At 36.9% G+C, this 23323-nt stretch overlaps 3 protein-coding genes across 4 annotated transcripts; 1 reads left to right on the forward strand and 2 right to left on the reverse strand.

The window, feature by feature from the left end:
• The first annotated feature begins 3205 nt into the window (after positions 1-3205).
• Positions 3206-3892, forward strand: LOC112203778. The gene has a single exon (XM_024344699.1). The coding sequence runs from the start codon at positions 3206-3208 to the stop codon at positions 3890-3892; it is 687 nt and encodes a 228-aa protein (XP_024200467.1).
• Positions 3893-11869: 7977 nt separating this feature from the next.
• Positions 11870-13432, reverse strand: LOC112165437. The gene is made up of 3 exons (XM_024301941.2): positions 13201-13432; positions 12998-13101; positions 11870-12202 (listed from the first exon to the last, which is right to left on the reverse strand). Exons 1-3 carry the CDS (start codon positions 13350-13352, stop codon positions 12171-12173), a joined length of 288 nt encoding a protein of 95 aa, XP_024157709.1. The 5' UTR covers positions 13353-13432; the 3' UTR covers positions 11870-12170.
• Positions 13433-13697: 265 nt separating this feature from the next.
• Positions 13698-17586, reverse strand: LOC112165435 (probable 2-carboxy-D-arabinitol-1-phosphatase). Of its 2 annotated transcripts, none has more exons than XM_024301938.2 (9): positions 17178-17586; positions 16409-16514; positions 16070-16286; positions 15855-15973; positions 15530-15628; positions 14994-15020; positions 14805-14903; positions 14549-14656; positions 13698-14222 (listed from the first exon to the last, which is right to left on the reverse strand). In XM_024301938.2, the coding sequence occupies exons 1-9, from the start codon at positions 17537-17539 to the stop codon at positions 13848-13850; spliced, it is 1512 nt and encodes a 503-aa protein (XP_024157706.1). In that variant the 5' UTR covers positions 17540-17586; the 3' UTR covers positions 13698-13847. The 2 variants fall into 2 exon arrangements, with proteins under 2 accessions (XP_024157706.1, XP_040361754.1); XM_040505820.1 differs by having other exon boundaries at positions 16409-16581; positions 17178-17348.
• Positions 17587-23323: the final 5737 nt, after the last annotated feature.

The raw sequence follows: 23323 nt of genomic DNA on the forward strand, positions 1-23323 counted from the left end.
TTGATGTTTTATTGTAAAGATGAACGTCAAATGGGAATCAAACAAATTTATAATTGAAACTAAACTATAACCATGCTAGAGCCCACATGCAACCCTCTTTTGATTCCTAACCCCAAACCACACATTGACACATTCAAGTACACGCATTCATGAATATATTAGAATCAATGCACAAGACATTTGTGTGTGTCAACATATCTTCCTAAAGGCATAGTAGTAGTTGCTAACATAGACTTAATTCTCAACTCTATTTAGCCAAATAAGGACTTGAACCTCTTAGGTTTTGCAATTCCACTTGATTTGCCATTTTTACAACAAATGGAGAGAGATTAGCACCAATTGTTTGATCTGGACTGCACAAAGTGCAACAACCCCATGCAAGTGCAGTTTGCTTTCTGATTATGACAAGCCATTCCCTAAAATAAAGATTAGCAAATAAGACCAAAAACAAAGAGAAACATATTGGCCCCTATTGGGTACAAATCATCCTTCTCAAACATACCACTTAACAAGGTATTGATTCCATTTTTCATTTTCTTCTCTCCATTCATATTCACAACCACAAACCAGTACTGGCCTAGTTGTTCTTCCCCCAATTCTTTTATCAACTTAATCTGACATCTCAGCGACTAATTAATTTAAGCATGTGAAAACCTAGTCTTCCAAGTTAGTCATTACTATAAAACTTGGAACTAAATTAATGCAGTGTATCCTACCAAGTCAAAGATATTGTTATGTAATGCAAGCACCTAATACAGCCTCTGATGCTTTTGTAGCTTCTTGGAAGTCGTTGCAAGTCCATTTTCATGTTAACAGGAAATTAACAACTTATAATGGCATTTCAAATTCTCTATTCAATTCCTGCATCAATATATTATGTCGGTAAATATTAGCTATATTTGTCGGGACATAGTTTTTCTTTCTTTTGAAAAATGAGAAATGCATATACAAGGATGGAGTACGTATGAGGCTATGTACTTCCAGGGAAGTTCTTTTTGGTCAATTTTGTGCCGTCTGCAGAAGGGTTATGGATCCTAGACAGTATATAAAAATCGGTTACAAGTTTTTTATAGCAACGTGTTGTTAGGTATATAAAATCTTAGAGAATCGACCACCATCAGAAGAACATTAGGAAACCAAATCATCTTATTGAATAGTTCTTTTGCTAAAATCATAATGCATAATTGAACCCATGGACAAGTATTAGATATGTCAAACCTTTTTTTTTTTTTTTTTAATCAAATAGATTCATTACTACTACTGAAAGAATTGTCATAAGTAGCGTGAGCCATATCAAATAGGAGTCACTAGTGAGCCTACTTATATAATATAACGTCAAACCAATGATTTTGAACAGAATTTTCCGAGTCCAAGAGAACAATAACTGAGCTATGCAATCTCCTATATACCTCAAGCAGTAGCAGCAAACATGGCAACCGTGATGACTCAAAACCAATAAAGTACCCACCAATGGTGGAAGGGCAAGTAAGGTTGTTGTGCTCGAGTTGATTGCACCTCCTAATAGTAAATACACGTGATAAATTTAAATGTCATCTGTCATCATATAATTTTGGATTGAAGGGCAAAAGAACCACGAAATTCGTGGCCTGACTTTGTTTTTTTTTTTTTTTTTTTGAATAAGGGCCTGACTTATTTAAATAACTAAAATAACAACAAAATAGAAAACCAAGAAACACAAAAACAACAAAAATGAGCAACAACCAAGCTTGGTCAGTGTTAGGCCCATATCCAAGCTAGAATCTAAGAACAGGCCCAAAGACAAAATTGGGCTGGAAACAAGGCCCAACCTAAACCCAAACCTCACTCCAACCTCCTTTGCAGCTGGCACACCTAGATGTTCTCCCTGACCATTCGTTGCCGATCGAAACCCCGCCAACTTGAAAGTTTGTAGCTGATCAGAAGCAACCCTGAACCGCCAGCGCTAGATCGCCAGCCACCCTCACAGCAAACACAAATCCACTGGAGCTGTTTAGCCCAGACGCCACGAGAGTTTAGCCTCAAAAAGTGAGAAATCCAAGGTCCACCGGTGAAAATTGGCAGCCACCAGCCCACACATTAGGCCTCTTTAAAATTGAAATTGCAACGATCAATAAACCTTAGCCATTGGATCTAATAAAATTTGAAATGGACAGTCCATTCTAAATGTCATTTGCAACAGTTAGATACTAAAAAAGGAATATATGTAAAATTTTCTTTCAAAGTTGCAAAAACTCTTCCTCCTGTTGTAAATATTATTTCTTATGTGGCTGTCCACGTTATTAGTTAGGGACCTACATGTAATATATCAATAGTTTAAACACTTATCATGTAAACCCTACCTCTATATAAGGGAGGCCTCTAAGACTGAATAACATACTTCTCTATTTTCCCCTCGTATATTCTTACTCTCTACAGAGTAAGTCAATACTTTTTAACACGTTATCAGCACGCTCTGCTATTTTTCTTAAAACTCTATGATGATCTACGAGTTTATAGTGCAACGTTGTTGCTCTTAACTATAACTCATGATCTATGAGTTTATTTATAATCTATATCAATTATGCATATTAGGGTTTATGGAGATATACGGCATCATATCAATGTTTTGTTTATTTTTTGACTTATTTTTTGATATACGGCAACATGTTAAACAAAATGTGGGTGGCGCCTTATTGCAGTTGCTTCAGTAGGGTTTATGGAATGTTTTATTTTTTATTTTTTTTTTGTGCTTCTGCAATTCTATATATATATATATATATATATATATATATAGTTTAATATATCCTGCTTCACAAACACGTTCCTTTATCGTACTCTAGTTGGTTGCAAACTATTGGCAAGCATATATATATAGTTTAATATATCCTGCTTCACAAACATGTTCCTTTATCGTACTCTAGTTGGTTGCAAACTATTGGCAAGTATGTATATATATATATATATATATATATATATATATATATATATATATATAGTTTACTAGCTATGATTCTCTAATCGCACTTTAATATATATATATATATGGTTTCATATGATTATCTAATCATGAGACCACGAACCTGAAGCTTCGTGTATATAATTGCGATCCAATGTTCATTTTTTTTCGAACCTGAAGTTTCGATATTGATTACTTATTTGTTAAGAACCTGTAGTTCTAACACTATACATGGATCCTAACATACCTCATCTTCATTGTGGCAGGAAGATGACGAATTTGGCAAAATTGGATTTTGTCGCCCTTGACATCTCTGGCAAGAACTACTTGTCTTGGGCCCTTGATGCAGAGATTCATCTCGAAGCCCAAAACCTTGGGCCTACAATCAAGGAAGGAAACTCAGCGTCCCCGCAGAATAAAGCTAAGGCTATGATTTTTCTGCGCCACCATCTCCATCAGGGATTGAAGGACGAGTACTTAACTGTCAAAGACCCACTTGAGCTATGGACAGGTTTGGCAGATAGGTTCGCTCACCAAAAGACTATTGTGCTCCCTAGAGCACGTTATGAATGGACGCATCTGCGCCTTCAAGATTACAGTTCTGTGATAGATTATAATTCTGCCATGTTCAGGATCACCTCCCAAATGAATCTTTGTGGAGAAACTGTAACTCAGGCCATGATGCTTGAAAAGACCTTCTCCACTTTTCATGCCTCCAATATGGTCTTACAGCAGCAATACAGAGAAAGAGGATTCACCAAATATTCTGATCTCATCTCTTGTCTTCTGGTGGCTGAGCAAAACAATGAGCTCTTAATGAAGAACCATCAGTCTCGCCCTACAGGATCACAACCATTCCCTGAAGCGAATGCTACTTTTACTAGTGGTTATGGCAATAGACGTGGTGGAAGGTATGGCAAAGCCCGTAACCGTGGTCATAGACGTGGTCAGGGTTGACAAAATGGCCAAGCTCGTGGGGGCTACAACCAGCAGTTGGGCCCAAGGAACAATGCCAAGATTACTAAAGGAAATGGTCAGATGATCAAACCTCATAAAAATGAAGACAGTGTTTGTCTTAGATGTGGTGGTAAAGGCCATTGGGCTCGCACCTGTCGTGCACAAGACCATTTGGTGGCCCTCTACAAAGCTTCCTTGAAAAAGAAACATGTGGAGACAAACTACATTGACCACTCTGACCCTTGGGATTCATCTGAGCCTATAGACATTACTCCGCTCGATGTCTCAGATTTTTTTGCGAACAATGGAAGCAATTTTGATTATATGACCAGTGGTGGAATTCTTGACGACTACTAGTTGTCAACCTATGTTTAGGCATTTTTTTTTATTTTCTTCCTACATTAGCCACCTTTTGTTTAGGCCTCTGATTTTTTTTTAAGTTTGGTTTGTTCCTAGCTATTTTGCAAGGCAATAAAAAGAAGTTTTTTTCTGGATATTTTTTGCTCTATCATGTGGTTTATGATGCATCTAATTAAATTGCATATGTTTTTCATGTGGTCTATGACGCATGTGGTCTATGATGCATTAATTAAATTGCATAAGGGGCCTCCCTATTTTTTTCTGGAGCTCATTAATTAAATTGCATGTGGTCTATGATGCATCTATTTTTTTTGACGTCAAGGAATTATGATGGGTATATGTATATATTTTTTTTTCTCTCGTACCCAAATGAATGACTAAATTGTTTTTATCTATAAATGATCTATAATATCATGTTTTACTGCCTTAGTCAAACTAATTAATTAATTATTATTATTATTATTATTATTTTTTTATGAAGGCATGAACATGGATTTTGGATGCTCTCAACTTATGAAGGATGGAGAAGAAATATGTCTTGCTGACAGTGCCACTACACATACGATCCTTCGCGATCGGATTTATTTCTCCACTTTAACGACTTCTAAAGCCAATGTGACTACTATCTCAGGTCCTACAGACCTGATTGAAGGCTCCGGAAGAGCCCACATTAGGCTACCCAATGGAACTCAATTGTCCATTCAAGAGGCTTTATATTCTTTGAGATCCAGAAGAAATCTCCTCAGTTTTAGAGATATCCGTTTAAATGGATACCACATTGAGACCACGAATGATAATCATGTGGAATATCTTTGCATTACATCCAATAAAAACTGCCAAAAGCATATATTGGAAAAATTGGTTTCCCTATCATTTGGGTTGTATTACACAACTATTCAACCAATTGAGGCATACCATGTTGTGAACCAGCAGTTCAAAAATCAACATGCATTTATGCTTTGGCATGACCGTTTGGGTCACCCTGGATCCACCATGATGCGTAGGATCATTACAAATTCCAATGGACATCCATTGATGACTAAACATATTGTTTTGCCAAGCAACCCTTGCAAAGCCTGCTCACAAGGGAAATTGGTGGTTAAACCATCTTATGCAAAGATAGATATCGAATCCCCATCTTTTCTACAAAGAATTCAAGGGGACATTTGTGGACCTATTGACCCATCTTGTGGACCATTTCGATATTTTATGGTCCTAGTTGATGCCTCTACAAGATGGTCACATGTTTGCCTCTTGTCTACCCGTAATGTGGCATTTGCCAAACTACTTGCTCAGATAATTAAATTACGAGCTCAATTCCCGGACTACTCTATCAAGTCCATTCGTTTAGACAATGCTAGTGAATTTGCATCTCAAACGTTTGATGATTATTGCATGTCTATGGGAATTGAAATTGAACATTCAATTCCTCATGTTCATACACAAAATTATTTGGCAGAAGCTCTTATTAAGAGACTTCAAATAATAGCTCGCACTTTGCTAATGAAAACAAAGATGCCAATTTCTGCATGGGGACATGCAATTTTGCATGCAGCAGCTTTAATTCGGTTGAGGCCCATAGCCAACCATCAATATTCCCCATTACAACTTGTTTCTGGGAGCCAGCCCAACATCTCCCATCTTCGAACATTTGGTTGTGCTGTTTATGTGCCTATTGCACCGCCACAACGAACAAAAATGGGCCCTCAACATCGATTGGGAATCTACATTGGTTTTGATTCACCATCCATTATTCGGTATTTAGAACCCATGACGGGTGATACCTTCACCGCACGGTTTGCAGATTGCCATTTTGATGAGACAATACTCCCGCCGTTAGGGGGAGATAAGACTGTTCCAAATGAACATCGTGAATTAATGTGGACTGTACCCACTATATCTCATCTTGACCCTCGTACTAAAGAAAGTGAAATTGAAGTACGAAGGATTCTGCACCTTCAAAATATTGCTAACACAATGCCTGATGCATTCACTGACACAGCAAAAGTGACAAGATCACATATCCCAGCAATAAATGCATCGGCAAGAATTAATGTCCAAATTGGACAAAATAATGTGGCGGCCAATGAGCCATCTGCTGCACGCCTGAAGTGCGGCAGACCTGTAGGTTCAAAAGATTCAGTTCCTAGAAAGAGGAAAACAAAGGCACATCTGAATCCTAATGAAATCGCCCCTGAAGAGAATATTGGGCAAGACATTAATGTCCGATCCACAATTCATGATTCTGTGACTACAGAAGAGGAAAATGACATCGGTGAGACACCAACCCATGAAGAGGCTCAGGTACTTGAAAATAAGGAAATTTCCGTAAACTACGTGTACACCAATGAGTTGTGGGATCGTAGAGATATGATCATAGACAATATATTCTCATTCGCAGTAGCTACTGAAATAATAAAAGGCGATGACACTGAACCTCACTCTGTTAATGAATGTAGACAGAGACATGACTGGCTCAAATGGAAAGATGCAATCCAAACTGAATTAAATTCTCTAGAAAAACGCAGTGTTTTCGGACCTGTTGTCCAAACACCACCCAATGTCAAACCGGTTGGATATAAATGGGTATTTGTGAGAAAGCGTAATGAGAAAAATGAGATTGCAAGATATAAGGCGCGACTTGTTGCGCAAGGTTTTTCACAAAAGCCTGAGATAGATTATGAGGAAACATATTCTCCCATAATGGATGCTATCACATTCCGCTATCTAATAAGTTTAGTAGTTTCGGAAAAACTTGATATGCAACTCATGGATGTTGTTACTGCATACCTATACTGTGAGTTAGATACTGATATCTACATGAAAGTCCCAGAAGGACTTAGGTTGCCTGAAGCAACTACAAAACCATGCGGTATGTACTCAATCAAACTGAGACGATCCTTATATGGATTGAAGCAATCTGGACGAATGTGGTACAACCACCTCAGTGAGTATCTACTTAAGGAAGGATATGTCAATGATCCTATATGTCCTTGCGTGTTCATTAAGAAATCAAATTCTGGTTTTGCAATAGTCGTAGTTTATGTCGATGACATGAATCTGATTGGAAGTTCTTCAGAACTTGACAAAACTGCAGAATATTTAAAGAAAGAATTTGAAATGAAAGACCTTGGAAAAACAAGGTATTGCCTTGGGCTGCAAATTGAGCATTTGGATAGTGGGATTCTTGTCCATCAATCTGCTTATACAAAAAAAATTATGAAGAGATTTGGTATGGAAAAGGCTCACCCACTGAGTACCCCAATGGTTGTTCGGAGTCTTGACACTATGAAAGATCCATTTCGTCCAAGACAAGATGACGAAATTATCCTTGGTCCAGAAGTACCATATCTTAGTGCTATTGGTGCCCTACTTTATCTGCACAATGTACAAGACCAGACATTACATTTGCAGTTAGTGTATTGGCAAGATATAGCTCTGCTCCAACATCACGCCATTGGAAAGGCGTAAAAGACATTTTACACTACCTTCGTGGTACAACAGATATGGGTTTATTCTACACAAATAAATCTGTTGATAATCCCACGATTGTTGGATATGCTGATGCAGGATATCTCTCTGATCCGCATAGAGGTCGCTCTCAAACAGGATATGTTTTTACTTGTGGAGACACAGCAATTTCATGGCGATCATCTAAGCAAACACTCGTGGCAGCTTCCTCTAATCATTCAGAAATAATTGCTTTATATGAGGCTGGCCGAGAATGTTTTTGGTTAAGATCCATGATTCGCCACATTCGAAGGATTTACCTTCAGTAACTGACAAACCAACAGTCATGTATGAAGACAATACTGCTTGTATTGCTCAGATTAAAGAAGGATTCATCAAAGGTGACAAGACTAAGCATATCGCGCCAAAGTTCTTTCACACTCATGAGCTTCAAAAGAATCAAGAAATTGCAGTGAAGCAAATTCGATCTGATGAAAACTTGGCTGATTTATTCACCAAATCTCTACCTAAGTGTACTTTCCAGAAGTTAGTGGAAGGGATCGGATTGAGACGACTCTCGAAGCTATCAAGCGACGCATGCAAAGATCAGGGGGAGATTGCAATCAGGGGGAGCATCAAGAAACATGCTACCTAGGACATATGAGCGTTGTGCTCTTTTTGTCCTTCGACCAGGGTTATTTTTATCCCACTGGGTTTTTGTTACCTGGCAAGGTTTTTAACGAGGCAACAATAAGCTCTTCCAATGCCATCATCAATTGGTGGACATCCAAGGGGGAGTGTTGTAAATATTATTTCTTATGTGGCTGTCCACATTATTAGTTAGGGACCTACATGTAATATATTAATAGTTTAAACACTTATCATGTAAACCCTACCTTTATATAAGGGAGGCCTCTAAGACTGAATAACATACTTCTCTATTTTCCCCTCATTTCTCTTTATACGTTTCTTACTCTCTACAGAGTAAGTCAATACTTTTAACACCTCCTAATATTTTCCATCTTTCCAAATTTTTTGTTGGCAATGTGGCTCTAAAGCTGCAAAATCATCAAATTCGGGGACATGATGCCCCGAAAGATGTCCAGTTGTGCATTTGGAGATTTGTTAACCATGATCGAACAAGGGGTAGAGATCAATCGAAAGAAGAGCTATGAGCAATTGTTCATGACTACCATTCTGAACATTGGGCTGGAAAAAGTGTAAAAGCAACCTTAAAAAAGTGAGTAAACAGTGACCGACCCAAATGCCCCAACATGTGAACTTGCTTGAAGGACATCCAATCTAATAGTGACAGTAATGAAAAACCGTATGGAAAAAAAATATATAAAAAATTGTGAGGGCCTGTAGGTGTAGACTTGTAGTATTTAATGCTCGTTACTCTTCTTACCACTATAACTACAAGGTTCCGAATTTGAATCCTCGAGACATACTTCCCATGCATCAACACTTTTCTATAGGCAATATGGGTTCCTCTTGAGGTCTAAAAGCGAGGGAAGGGACTTGTACAATCAAGCTCAAACATGAGACCTTTTTTTTTTTTATCTTTCTAAATGTACCTGGCAAATATCTAAATACACCCAGCAAAATTATAAAAGTTCTGAGTATACCCAACAAGGCTTCCAATAATACCCTTTTTAATAAACCCAGCAAAACTTATATCAAGAAAAATTTTAGATTCGGGTGCTGCCGGTTGAAACATCCGATTTGTGAACCATATCAGATAACTCATCAAGTACATCAGTCAGAGGGTGCCATGTATATTGTATTTTGCTAGCAAGAAAGATGCTTACAGTTGCAATTATCTTCCAACATTCTTATTTCTTACCATTAGATTGACGCATGTAAATTGGTGGCACAACATCATTGGTGGCACAACAACATTGCCCATGCTATTGTCACCAATGTTCTAAAAATCGGCCTAGGCGGCCGCCTAGGCGCTAGGCGGCAAGGAACAGCTCCGATTTTGGCCTAGGCGGGCTAGGCGGGGACTAGGCGGAGCCTAGGCGGTCATAAACCCTAATTTATTCTATATTTTGACTATTTTTATATTTATAATTAATTTTTAGACTTTAAATATTATCATTTATATTATTATATGTCATTAAAATAATTTAAAAATTAAAAAAAAAAAACCGCCTAGTCCCCGCCTAGGCTCCCGCCTAGGCCCCTAGGCGCTAGTCCCTGGGTCACCGCCCGACTAGCGCCTAGCGTTTTTTAGAACCTTGATTGTCACCTAAGGCCTTAAATGCTATCAACACAAATATGATCTGAACTTAAAATTCAAGCCACATTCCAAGCTCTTAAAGATAATTTCGCAATGCTCCGTCTTTCTTTAACCAGAAGGAAACTAACTTTTTGGGAAAATATTTGGGAAATTTTAGAAAAATGAACTAGCTGCTAAGAGGTTTTAGAGCAAAAGAGTATCGTGGATGGAGATCAGAGTGGGTGAAGGGTGCAGACCACAACGAATTCAGGGAGGAGACTGCTGGGTGTGGGTTTTGGGGGGTGAGATTTGTTGGGAGTGAGTTTTGCTAGGTTTAATTAATAATAAGGGTATTATTGGAAAAGTTGCTGGATGTAATTAGAAATTCTATCATTTTGCTGGATGTAAAAAACTTGCCGGGTCTACATAGAAGCAAATATTTAGAAACACCCTTTTTTTTTTTCTTCCCAAAATTCAATCCTGAGAACAAGGATTATGTGAAGGGAGACTATTCCTAAATGTAAGAATCTACAATGTCTCCTTTTAATTATCAGTCCCCAGCCAATTCATATAAAGAATAATTATAACAATCTGAGCACAAACTAGAACACCAATGACACAGGACTAGGTGGCTTCTTCAACTATTTGAAGCAAAAGGTATGAACACCTCTTGTATCTCTGAGAAGCAAATCAAACCAAATTTCTAGTTCAACCAAATCTCGCTTCTTTTTCATTCTACCATCATTTGTTAACAATGCCTTCATCCTAAATGAGGTGGTTTTGATACAAAAGAATTCCATCTAGTTACTAGGAAAGAGTAACTGAGATATGGGCTCATAGCCAACTTATCTTGGAAACCAAGTTCAATTCCAAGTAAATGAATCACCAACCAAATCCTCATCCAGACGTAAAGAGCAAAATCCTCAATGAATACTAAATGGTTACTCAAAAAACCAGGTAAACGAGTTAAGGAATTATCAATTAGTGCTGAGTTCTAGCAAGCAGGAAGCTTGTAAAGGGGAAATTCCATAAAAACTGGAAAATTACCATAAAGTTTTATTGTTTTACTAACCCACCAATAAGACTTTATTCAAACCGTTAAGAAACTGCAGAAGAATAGATCCTGATTTTAACTATCAAATATTTATTGGAGAGCTAGTTAACCCTAAACAGTAAATGTGTCTGCATCATCAGGAAGATTTCTGACACTATATAAGATGATCAAGGAAAGATAAATATAAATAACTACTTTTTGACTCTCAGACAACCCTAATATCTTGTTTTAAGGAAGCACCTCAACAAACTTGCAATCACTATCATTTTACTAACTAGATTCTGCTTGCATGATTAGTTGATGACATTACCTTCTTTTGATCATGTCAATTACTACTGCACACAGCCATGCAACTCTAATAGACTTGCCTAATAAGCACACAAAGGTAAATATGTGGCAGTTCTCCTTTAAAAACATGCCTCACACTGAAATTTATCTAGAAAACCATTTACGTGAAAGGATACTGGATTTATAGATATCCCCTCCTTCAGCATTAAACTTTGCAGAACCCCAAACTAAATGAACAATCATTTAAAGAGCAAAATCATTTATCAAGTAACAAGACTCAGAAACACAGAAATAATGTACCAACATCTTTTAGCACTATTCCTAGTTTCAAATTTGAGTAGTGACTAAGACTCTCAAACTCTCAGGATTCCTTACATATTTATAAGGACTTCGATTGTAATGATTTTACTACTTTAAACTTTTCTGACAAAATATCAAAAAGGTTGTCACTAACCATAATATTTAACTCACCGAGTTTTTATTCACATAAACTGTAATACCATAGCAAATTTCAACGCAATGGACATAATTTGGTGCCTGTTTAGTAAAACAGTGGAAACCCAGCTATTACGATTCCATCAGGATCCCTTCTAGTAATTTATTTTCCCAAGATTAACATCTCAAGTCATTTTATTTATTACTTTGATACAAATGATTTGATACGAGTCATATGACATTACTTGAAAACAGTACAAGAACATCATTTTCAGTCATGAGTCTAACTTTAATTCACCATGTAAAAAGTAGAAGAATTTCAAGTGATGCCAAAGATTTTCTATATAATTTAAACAAAAACATGTTCAGCGGTTAACCTTGAAAGACAGGCATTCTGATTTTCTGAAAGAACTTATCGGCAAACTCATGAACAAGGAAAGAACTCTGATCTCTGCAAGCACTCCCTCCTAGATAGGACTGAGATAGTTCACAAATCTACCTGTCACAGAGACAAAGACAAACATACTACAGATCATGTAACTCCCAAAAGAGAGCTAAGAATTTGTAAACAAGTAATCTAAACCACAAATATACATGTCGGAGCATAAAGCAGGTTCCATTGCTGTTTTTTCCTATTTTGGTACAAGTAATTTTATGACCAATGATCATTAGTAGAATAGACTAACATATTTTCCCCTCAAAATAATAGGTATGCTTAGTCTTTCCTCATATTCATTACTTACACTGTTGTCCCTTCTAAACTTTTGATCATTAGTAGAATAAACTAACATATTTTCCCCTAAAAATAATAGGTATGCTTAGTCTTTCCTCATATTCATTACTTACACTGTTGTCCCTTCTAAACTTTTGAACAAAATGATCTGTACCGCATTTACTGCAACTCCCTCCCTCCTTTTCTATAAAAGATGAGAAAGTACAGGTAAAATGGATGAGCAGTCCGTCAAACACAGAGACAACAACAAAGCACTGGTAGCGTTCAATTACATTTCCTACAACTCTCGCAGTGATCCAATTGGGACACAACTAGGCTTCACTCTTAACCTATCTGCTCAATAAAACTAAGAGGTGTTTAAAGTTGCTATGAAACAAGCTTTTCGATGATTCGGTTCGACCTGGTAATTTAAAACTCTAAACATAAATCCCACCTGGGTACATCTAACAAAACCAAAGAAACTAACAGTGCCAAATTGATACAAATTGACATGCTATGTAACAATATTGTACAACATTGAGTATCGAAAAGCGCAAAGAGAAAATGAGGAATAGGAGTGACCTTCAGAGGAGGAGGCAGCTAGATTTGGGAGCTTGGAGACGAGGCAAGCAGCAGCAATGGAGCTGTGGAGGGGTTGAAGCGAGCTCAATTCTCTTCGCAACAGCCTTTCAATTTATAAATACACAAACGAAATTATCACATTTGCACAAATTTGGTAGATATATTCATCTCTTAAAAGAAGATTGAAGATTAGGTAGTAGTACCGTGAAGTGGGGCAACGAGGCGTGGAATTGGAGCGAATGGAAGGGAGGCATGTGGTTCTTGAAATTCTTGGCGTTGTTGTTGTTGTTGTTGTTGTTGCTGCTCTGCAAAAGGCGCGCAGAATTGTGGTTCTTCCGGCGATTGAAGCTGACATTGTGTCTCTATCTATCTGTGTTTATGTTTAGAACCCTAAAACCTCTGTAAAGCCCTCACAGTGACTGAAATGAAATCAGATGGGAGATATGGTTTTTTTCTTTCTTTTGTACTCCCTAGATTTTGTTGCAATTCTAATTGTGGCCCAGTGTGATTTAGATATTTACATCGCAAAGTAAATTACCAATAAGCTGACGTGGTTCAATTTATGAACCTGCCTGTTTTCTCAGTGATTGAGATAGTTTTACCTTCATATATACTTTCTTCTATATTCAAATGGAGTAGTAGTCTTGTAAGTGTAACAAAATTGCCGGGAATTTGACAATTTGGGGACAATGAACAAGACTAACAACAAATACAAAGATAGGAACTAGAAATTAAATTTATAATACATGGATCAAAGTAATTCCATCTCTTTTTGTATCCTTCTTCGATACAGTAGGATCAGTATACGAACTCCAAAGAAAACTATACCAGTTCACCACACGAATCATTTCTAAATATTTTTATCGTTTACTGTTGATTTGGCTATAGGTACTGACCATCTCCCCAAATGGGCAGTATAGTTTATGCACCGAATAACTCCTCTCCCACTAGGACCATCTGGAAAATCAATGATACTGATGCTTCCTGTATCAAGATGAAATGATCCCAACCATTCTTTTGTCAAATTCAGGCAGTGCCCCAGCAATGCTCTGTGCAATGCAGGATGACCAACTGCAACAACATTTTTTTCCGCTGCTGCTTCATCAGCTACTTCTTCTAGCAGAGACTGCCAGGCCTTCTCAGATTGATCCCACACAGCTTCCACGACTCTATCCTCAAACCCATTAAGCCAACCGGGTTGAAGAGATGGAATCTCCATTTCATTCTGCACAAAAGAGAAGAGAACAAACTTTAGGAGACAAAATCAACCAAGCAGAGTGAGAACATGAAGTTACAAATCTAGCTTGTTCACAGCCTCATGGACTCTGTTGCACTAACAGGTAGCAAAGAGATCACAGGCATGCATGTTTCATGGTAGATACTCTACTGTTCTATTGTTTGGGATGAGAACATGCAGATTTATCGATCTCTAAGTTCAGCTCAGTTATGACTTATGACATTAGGTTACTCGGTTACCATGGACAACTCAACCCAACACCCCTGGCATCTAAGAAGTGAGATATTCTCAAAGATGATGTTTATATAACTCGCCTTATTTGACTGCTGAAGAATGTTTTCAATATCAAGGTTCTCCATCTGCTTCATCTCCACAGAGCGTGGCACAGAGTCAGCTCCCAAACAATCTGCAGCTTCTTGTACCTACAGTAGGTTTTAACAACTTAAAACTCTTTTAAACAAAGGATGTAAATCTCCAATACAACAGACACAATAATTTCGGAACAAAATTAATAGAAAGAATACATTTGTAACATACTGAGTGACCTGGGGGCATCTAGAATGAGCTTACTCTGGAGATGGCAATCGCTGTTTCAACACAAGCTTCCTTAGGACTGCTAACTATAGAGTTCGCTTTTAAATCAAGAAGTAGCTCGGCAATTTTCTGGGCCTGTGATGATTAACAAGAGAACATCAAATTCAGATCATATGAGGATGTTATATCAAAATGTAAAAAAAAAGTAAACAGTAGATGCTGTACCTTTATAACTCCAAGCATGTCCATTGGCTGTTCCCCAGAAAAAGAAGAAAAACAAGTATGTTAAACAACATGGAACTCAGTAATTTAGACCTATATCTATAAATATTTCCAGATATATTTTGGCATGCACAATTTTGTTATCCTGTGCGTCTCAAAATGATAAACTCACATGTGAATTATTCCAAATCTTTATCTGATCTACACTATTTCCAGTCCAACTGTCATTATATGATAGACTTATACTAAATATTGCTGTAGAATAGCATTTCAAATCTCAGTTACACATAAATCAGGCAGAGCAGCAATAACACTAACTTTCTAAGACATTATTCATTACTACCACCAACCCAGATAGGCTTCCAACTTAATTAAAAGCTCAAAACTGCCCACAAATTGCAAAGAGGAACGAAGGAATATCAGTTCTTTCAATCCCATTACAATCCAACCACTAGTCAAATTGAACCAATCTGTTGATTCAGAGAATTTAGAAGAATATAACTACAACTCCGCAAGGCACTTTAAAATCATTGAAATACCTCTGCATTTATTTGTGTGGATCCATGGCAAACAAGTATGATCCGCTTGCTAGTTTTCCTTCCCCCTGAACTTCCAGCTTCAATAGGTGAACTTGGGGTCTGCACTAATATTGCAATACCATTTAGAGGACAGCATATCCAGTTACTGAACCTACATAACAGTAAAACCTTCATGAACCAAATACATAAACAGAGGGAGGGAGGGAAGGGGAGAGACAGACATACACGCATAATTCCTAGCATCAACATTATGGAGAAAGTAGCTTATGAATCAGTAGTGATCTTTTCTTCTTTCTTTCTTTTTTTCAGTAAAGATGCTGTATACCTGGTTTAGACGATTGAGGCAGATATATGGTGGTCCACCCTCAGCACATGGGGTGAAGTCCAGTACGCTTACACCACAATTACTCTGAACTAAAGTCCTGAAATACTCTGTTCCCAGTCCTGAAATTTTCCGAAGGAAGAGTTCTTTAGAGGAAGGGAAAAACTATGTCTGCAAAGACTTTTCAGGTACATCTACTAAAGAGAATGGAAAAATACCAATGGCTGTTGCAACGAGAGCCTGATTAACAGCATTATGAGCAACCACAAGAACAGACCTGCTTTCATGCAATAGTATTCTAGTCCAGCAGCTCCTAGCGCGTGCCCATAACTCTCTCACTGGATAATGATCATCAATGCTAAAATTTGGTGCATCTACCTGCCATTTCTGAAAAGCTGCACCAAACTTTTCTTTTCCCTCATGCTTTAAGAGGCCCTACAATCAGAAAAATTACATTAACCAACACAATAACAAATTCACCACTTTGTGTTGGTACAAGTCCTGCTCATGTTGATTCAACAACACAATCGGTAAGGAAGATAACAAATAGAACTCACTTGAAATGAGTACAAGTCGATTTCCCTCAAATCAAAATCCATAATCATTTCCTCTTTGCGAGTGTCCCATATAATTTCAGCTGTTCTCTTTGACCGTGCCAAGGGACTGCAACACACAACACAATTTAGCAGGAAGCAGTCTTCTCCCCATGGTGGTGAGGCCTTCCACATCACTAAAGATCCCAACATTATATTCAATATAAAGTGGAAGTTGTAGTTGGATTCAAACTCAGTATCTCACAGTCTAATACTATTCTATATATTCACTACTTCATATATCACTGTTTTAAAAGAAATTTAAGATGTAGAATACTCTAAATGGAAGTAAAGTGGGATTAAGCCTTGGGATAATCAACAAGACATGGCAATGCTTTGTTTGCTCAATAGTACCTGGCAGTAGTATGAATCCAATTTGCTAATGCACGACTCGGGAAATCCCTCAAAGGAGAGATGTAACATAAGGCATTGATCATAGATGCATACACTCTCATCCCACATTATACTACTAACTAACAGATTGATAGGATTAGTTAAACTTTCATTAGAGTTTTCCTTTCACCCTAAAATCTAAAACCCCTGTCACATCAATCCGAAATCATCAAGCAGATTAAATAACTACCTAATACAAACTCAGAATAATCCTTAAATTGTAAATTATATCCCAAAACAATGTAATTGTTTCTTAAAGTATCAGATGACAATTGCAGAACATAGTGAAAGACTTAAAAGTCACAGGCCACCGAAACAAAGCGAAAGTACAGAAGCGGACCTGGCGAAGCAGACATCGAAGGCATCTCCGATGAGCATTTGGCGGGAAGTCTGGGCCTGAGCCTCGCCTTTGTTGGTGAGCACTGAGAAATTGGAGCTGCCTTGGATCCTACCTTCCTCGTTCCACGTGCTCTGCCCGTGCCTCACCAGAACCACCCTCTTCGCCGCCTTGACGGCCGGGAACGGAGACGAGGCGGAGAGCTCGTCCGATCGGAGCTGATCTGTGTCCTCGGCCTCTTGGAGGCCCGAAGAGCATCGTGAGATACTCAAGGGGCTCGGAGGCCTCGTACGGATTGGGAATGATGGGAAGAAGAAGAGGGTGGAGTTTCTGTGGAGAAGGAGAGGGGGAGTGACTGATAGCATTTGGGAAACTGTTTTTTTTTTTTCCTCTATTCCGCGCTAGGAATTGGAATGGGGAGGCTTTTGTATGGTTACCGTTGTTTCTGTGAGCAAAACGGTAATCAGGAAATGAACGTCCTACTTGACTTACCAAAAAAAAAAAAAAAGGGAGCTCCTCATTAAAAATATTTTGGATTAATTTCAGTTTACTCCCCTGAGGTTTGGGGGTGTCATCATTTCACCCCCTCTACTTTCAATTTTAAATCCCCCAAACTTTCCAATTTCAATCAACCGTGTCCAATTTCTACTATTCCTTTTAAATTGGATGTTAAGTCTGACCTTTGAGGGCTAAAATGGTAATTTCAACATAAATTTTTTTAAAAATATATATATATTTTCTGTTTTTTTTTTTTTTTTTTTTTTTACTGTTTCTTTGTTTATTATTATTATTTATTTTGTCTTCAACCATACACCACAAGTTATAATAGGTTTATAAAAACAAAAAAATACTCTAGGTGGTTGAAAGCCGCTTGCTGGTCTACGATATTTGTGATATATCTCCGATAAAGTGAAGAATTTTAGGATATAACCCCAATAAAGTGAGGAAATATTTGTAAAAAATAATTTTACACTTTATCTATAAATAAATATCTGTATATCCCCAATAAAGTGAAAAAATATTTGTGTAAAATAATTTTTAGTCTACGATATTTGTGATATATCTCTAATAAAGTGAAAAATTTTATGATATATCCCCAATAAAGTGAAGAAATATCTGTAAAAAATGATTTTACATTTTATCTGTAAATGTCTGTATATTCCCAATAAAGTGAAGAAATATCTGTGTAAAATAATTTTTTACAGATATTTATTTACAGATAAAGTGTAAAATTTTTTTTTACAGATATTTCTTCACTTTATTGGGAATATATCCTAAAATTCTTCAATTTATCGGAGATATATCACAAATATCGTAGACCAGCAAGTGACTTTCAACTACCTAGAGTTTTTTGTTTTTGTTTTTATAAACCTATTATAACTTGTGGTGTATAGGTTGAAGACAAAATTTTAAAAAAATAAATAAAATAAAAAAGAAGAAACATAAAAGAAAAAAAAAATAAAAACGAAAAAACAGAAAGAAAAAAAATTAATTTTAATTTTTTTATTATTATTTTTAAATTTTTTTTATGTTGAAATGACCATTTTAACCCTCAAGGGTCGGATTTAACGTCCAATTTGGACGGAACAGTAGAAATTGGACACGGCTGATTGAAATTGGAAAGTTTGGGTGGTAAAAATTCAAAATTGAAAGTAGAGGGGGTGAAATGATGACACCCCAAAACCTCAGGGGGGGTAAACTGAAATTAATCCTAATATTTTCTTAGGAGAGCTTTGACTATAAAATGTTATTGTACCATCCAAATTTTACTTTGTCAATCCAGTCAAAGTTAACGTTCAAATTGGACGGAACAGTAAAATTTGGGCACGGCTGATTGAAATTGAAAGCACAGGAGTGTTGCTGATCAAATTGAAACTAAATTGAAATTTATCCAAATCAATAACAGTCTATCAACTTTTTAAAGAGTCTGTGGACTTTTCAAAAAGTCTGTCATTTAAAAAAAAATCTGCACAAATCCAAATACAATACACCCCCATTAGACTTCTGATAGGAGAAAGGAAGCTTGGCATTCTGTGTGACAAACAATTCTGAGTATTCTGTTATGCAAAAGTAGCGGAGAGGCTTGGCTAAAATAAATGATTTTATGTTGCTTGTTGTACAACGCCCCGGCATTGATGGTGGCTTTCAGAGTTTCAACCTCGTAGATGCATGATGGGTGTGGCCAGACGGATTCACATGCTGTTGGCGACGAGTGGTGGTCAGAGTTTGAGGTTACGCTAGTAGTTTTTCTCTTTCTCTTAAACAGTTTAGATGGTGGAGCGAAGTTGCATTGCATACGCGTGTGGGCTCAATACTGGCGAAGGACGGCATAGTCTATCTGGATTCTAATACTTGGATTCAACCACAATGTTGTTTGGTGCTTGGCGGTGGGATGAAACGAGATTGATGGAGTAACGAGGTTTGGTTATCTATTTGCAAGAAGTAGGAGTTTCTGGCCAATTTTAGGGCAGGATTGCGGCGAAGTTGTTCATCGGAATATGGTTGTCCCGTGGAGGGAGTAATCAGAGGATGAGCAAGGGGCATGGTGGCAAGATGGTTCTCCATCTATGGACCGTCTGTGTTAGTGTGTTGTTACGCCAACATCAGTCTCTACTAAGATTGGATCTGGATTTGGTGGCTTCGGAAAGGAATGATGGGATTTCTCTCTATGTTGGGGCTAGTGGTGCCTCCACCCTTGGCCTAGGAATTGGAGATTTGAATTGAGTTAACTGACCTTACAAGCTTCCATCTTACTGTGGCAGTTTTTAGGAAGCTAGAGTCACCTTTGAGAGAGATTCGTGACAGCCTTTAGTAGGTTTTATTTTTTGGTTTTTGTTAGGTATAATTAGTCCTTCCTCAATTGAGCGAGATTTTAGTTGTCTTGGTTTCATAGTTGTGTCTTTGTTATGGTGTCACCTCCAGACACTAGTTGTTTTTATTTTGATGTTTGAATTACTGGCCAAAGACATTGAATCCTAGTCTTATAGCAAAATGTATGGTTTAGGTCTCATCGATTCCACATCGGACACTGAAAAAAAATATTATAAACGCTTTTGAATCAAGAATTTTGTATATCATGGTGGGTTTTGAGTAATGATCGGAAGACGAAATAAAACTCGTAGATCATAGATATGGTAAAAAAAAACAATAGTATTGTTGCACCATAAATTTTTTAGATCATCATAGTGTTTGAGAGAAAAAAAAAAAACAGAACAGAGCGTGCTGATAACGTGTTATAAAGTAGAGAAAAGATGGAAAAAGAATAGTTGGGAGAAAGTAGAAGTGTTCTCATTCAGTCTTATTAGTCTCCTTTATATAGAGATAGGGTTTACATCAAAGTACATAACTAATGAGTATTTACATGGACATCCACATAGATAATAATAATATTTACAACACTTTGTTAGTTTATTCTATTTTCCCTTTATTTATTTACTTTTGTGTTTATTAGGTTTCTTGAAGCAAATATACAAAAAAGAAGATAATATGGAGGAAAGATGTGCAAATAAACAAAAGCTTGAAGTCCTGGCTCTAGCAAGTGACCATAATTAATCGAGGAGTCCAATCCATGGAGATGACGCAGCAATAAAGGAGAAATATTGATGATGATATGGCAAATTCTCATTGGACAAAGTGTAGAGAATCCTAAATCAAATAGAGAATTAAGAAGTCGGTTTTCTTTACAATTTAAGGAATCTCAAACCAAAAAGGAATGAAAGAAGACTCAAGGAGCCATATAAAAGGGCTATGCAAATCTGAAAAGCTTCTCTTCTCTTCTCTCTTCTTCTCATCTCCCTCGACTTCTTCAGTTCTTTGTCCCTTTCTTTAGTTTATTTTGTTTTTGTTCTTCTTCTATGAGAAACTAACTGTTTAGATAGGGGCTGTTGAAGCCCTAAATCATGATTGCAAACTTATTATGACTTTCAATTAGTTTAGTTTATCTATTGGATGAGAACTTAATTTCTATTTTTACATTGATGATTCCTTTGCATGTTTTCTTTGGTGCGCAACTTAGATTGCATGTTTAGGGTTCTTTTATTAAGAATAATCATTGCCTGTCATTGCCTATGCCTTGTTTCGAGGGTTCTGTTGAGAATTCTAGAGTAGTAAATTGTCTATAAGGCAAGTGATTAGGTTCCTAGGTTAATTGAGACGCGTCGTACTCAAGATGCCTTGTGATGTCTAGTTTTTCTATTGCGTAATGATTTCTTTGTGTTAAATCAAGAGTTGCATCAACCTAGGTTGCATTTAGAAAATAGGTTAGATGTAGAGCGTCTCTCACCTAGCATACAAGTAAGAAAAAACAATAAGTTAATTCAATTGTTGGGTTAACTTGAGCATCTTCATCCATAGATTAATGTAATTAGGTTGAACATGATTAGTTTGTATGATTGATTGGTGGTGGATGCAAATCCCCTAACTTGTTTTATCTTTAATTTTCAAAACCCTGAATCAAGTCTTTATTTTCAGAGTCATTTATTATTTAGTCTTTATTAATTTATTTTGTTAACCAAAACATCTTCAAAAATTATCAAACTTTGTCGGTAGTTAGTTTATCGTGTGTAAAGTCTATCTGTAAATTTTCATGATATTTAAAATAGTTTAGAGTCATCTGCTAGTCAGATCTTTATAATTGGACAGTTCAAGTTTTATTTTGTTTTGAGTCTTTAGATTAGTGATTAGACCACAATCTCTTGCGGGAACGATCTCTATTTACATATACTATTTTCAACTTTCTTGTAGAGTTAATTTATAGGCATTTTTGTGCATCTATTTAGGTGTATAAAAATAACCTACCAAGCTACCAAAAATCGTATGCATTAATGGCTTAATGTGTGTTGCAACCAGCATGGGACCCGAAGATTTGAACATGATTTGTCTTCTGCCAACTCTCGAGTAAGGAAGATGCAAAGTCCGTACGATTCCACATTAATGACAAGTGGGTACCAATATTAATATGATTCCACGTTATTCTTGCCCGACGACCAAATGATTGATGATTGTTGATCTCTGCCAAAACGAAGGACCACTTATTTGGGCAGAAAAGCAAAAAACCTCACAACTTATAGAAAAGCTTCTATAATTCTTAGGTGGGGGTGGCTTTAGGGCCACCCAATCAACTTGGAAAATTCTTAGGTGGGGTTTCCCCACCATGTGGCTTTAGGGCCATCCAATCAGAAGAAATGAAAATTTTCCTCTTTTTCGAAACTGCCCCTGCTTCCTAAAGTGCAATATCTGCATTTAGAAAATAGGTTTAGGGTTTAGGTTAGATGTAGAGCATCTCTCACCTAGCACACAAGTAAGGAAAAACAATGAGTTAATTCAATCGTTGGGTTAACTTGAGCATCTTCATTTATAAATTAATGTAATTAGGTTGAACATGATTAGTTTGCATGATTGATTGGTGGTGGATGCATATCCCCTAACTTGTTTTATCTTTAATTTTCAAAACCCTGAATCAAGTCTTTATTTTCAGAGTCATTTATTATTTAGTCTTTATTAAATTATTTTGTTAACCAAAACATCTTCAAAAATTATCAACTTTGTCGGTAGTTAGTTTATCGTGTGTAAAGTCTGTCTGTAAATTTTCATGATATTTAAAATAGTTTAGAGTCATCTTCTAGTCAGATCTTTATAATTGGACAGTTCAAGTTTTATTTTGTTTTGAGTCTTTAGATTAGTGATTAGACCACAATCTCTTGCGGGAACGATCTCTATTTACGTATACTATTTTCGACTTTCATGTAGAGTTAATTTATAGGCATTTTTGTGCATCTATTTAGGTGTATAAAAATAACCTACCAAGCTACCAAAAATCGTATACATTAATGGCTTAATGTGTGTTGCAACCAGCATGGGACCCGAAGATTTGAAAATGATTTGTCGCATCCTGCCAACTCTTGAGTACGGAAGATGCAAAGTCCGTACGATTCCACGTTAATGACAAGTGGGTACCAATATTGATATGATTCCACGTTATTCTTGCCCGACGACCAAATGATTGATGATTGTTGATCTCTACCAAAACGAAGGACCACTGATTTGGGCAGAAAAGCACAAAACCTCACAACTTACAGAAAAGCTTCTATAATTCTTAGGTGGGGGTTGCTTTAGGGCCACCCAATCAACTTGGAAAATTCTTAGAGCAA

This window comes from Rosa chinensis, chromosome 5, assembly GCF_002994745.2.
Source record: "Rosa chinensis cultivar Old Blush chromosome 5, RchiOBHm-V2, whole genome shotgun sequence".
NCBI lineage: Eukaryota > Viridiplantae > Streptophyta > Magnoliopsida > Rosales > Rosaceae > Rosa > Rosa chinensis.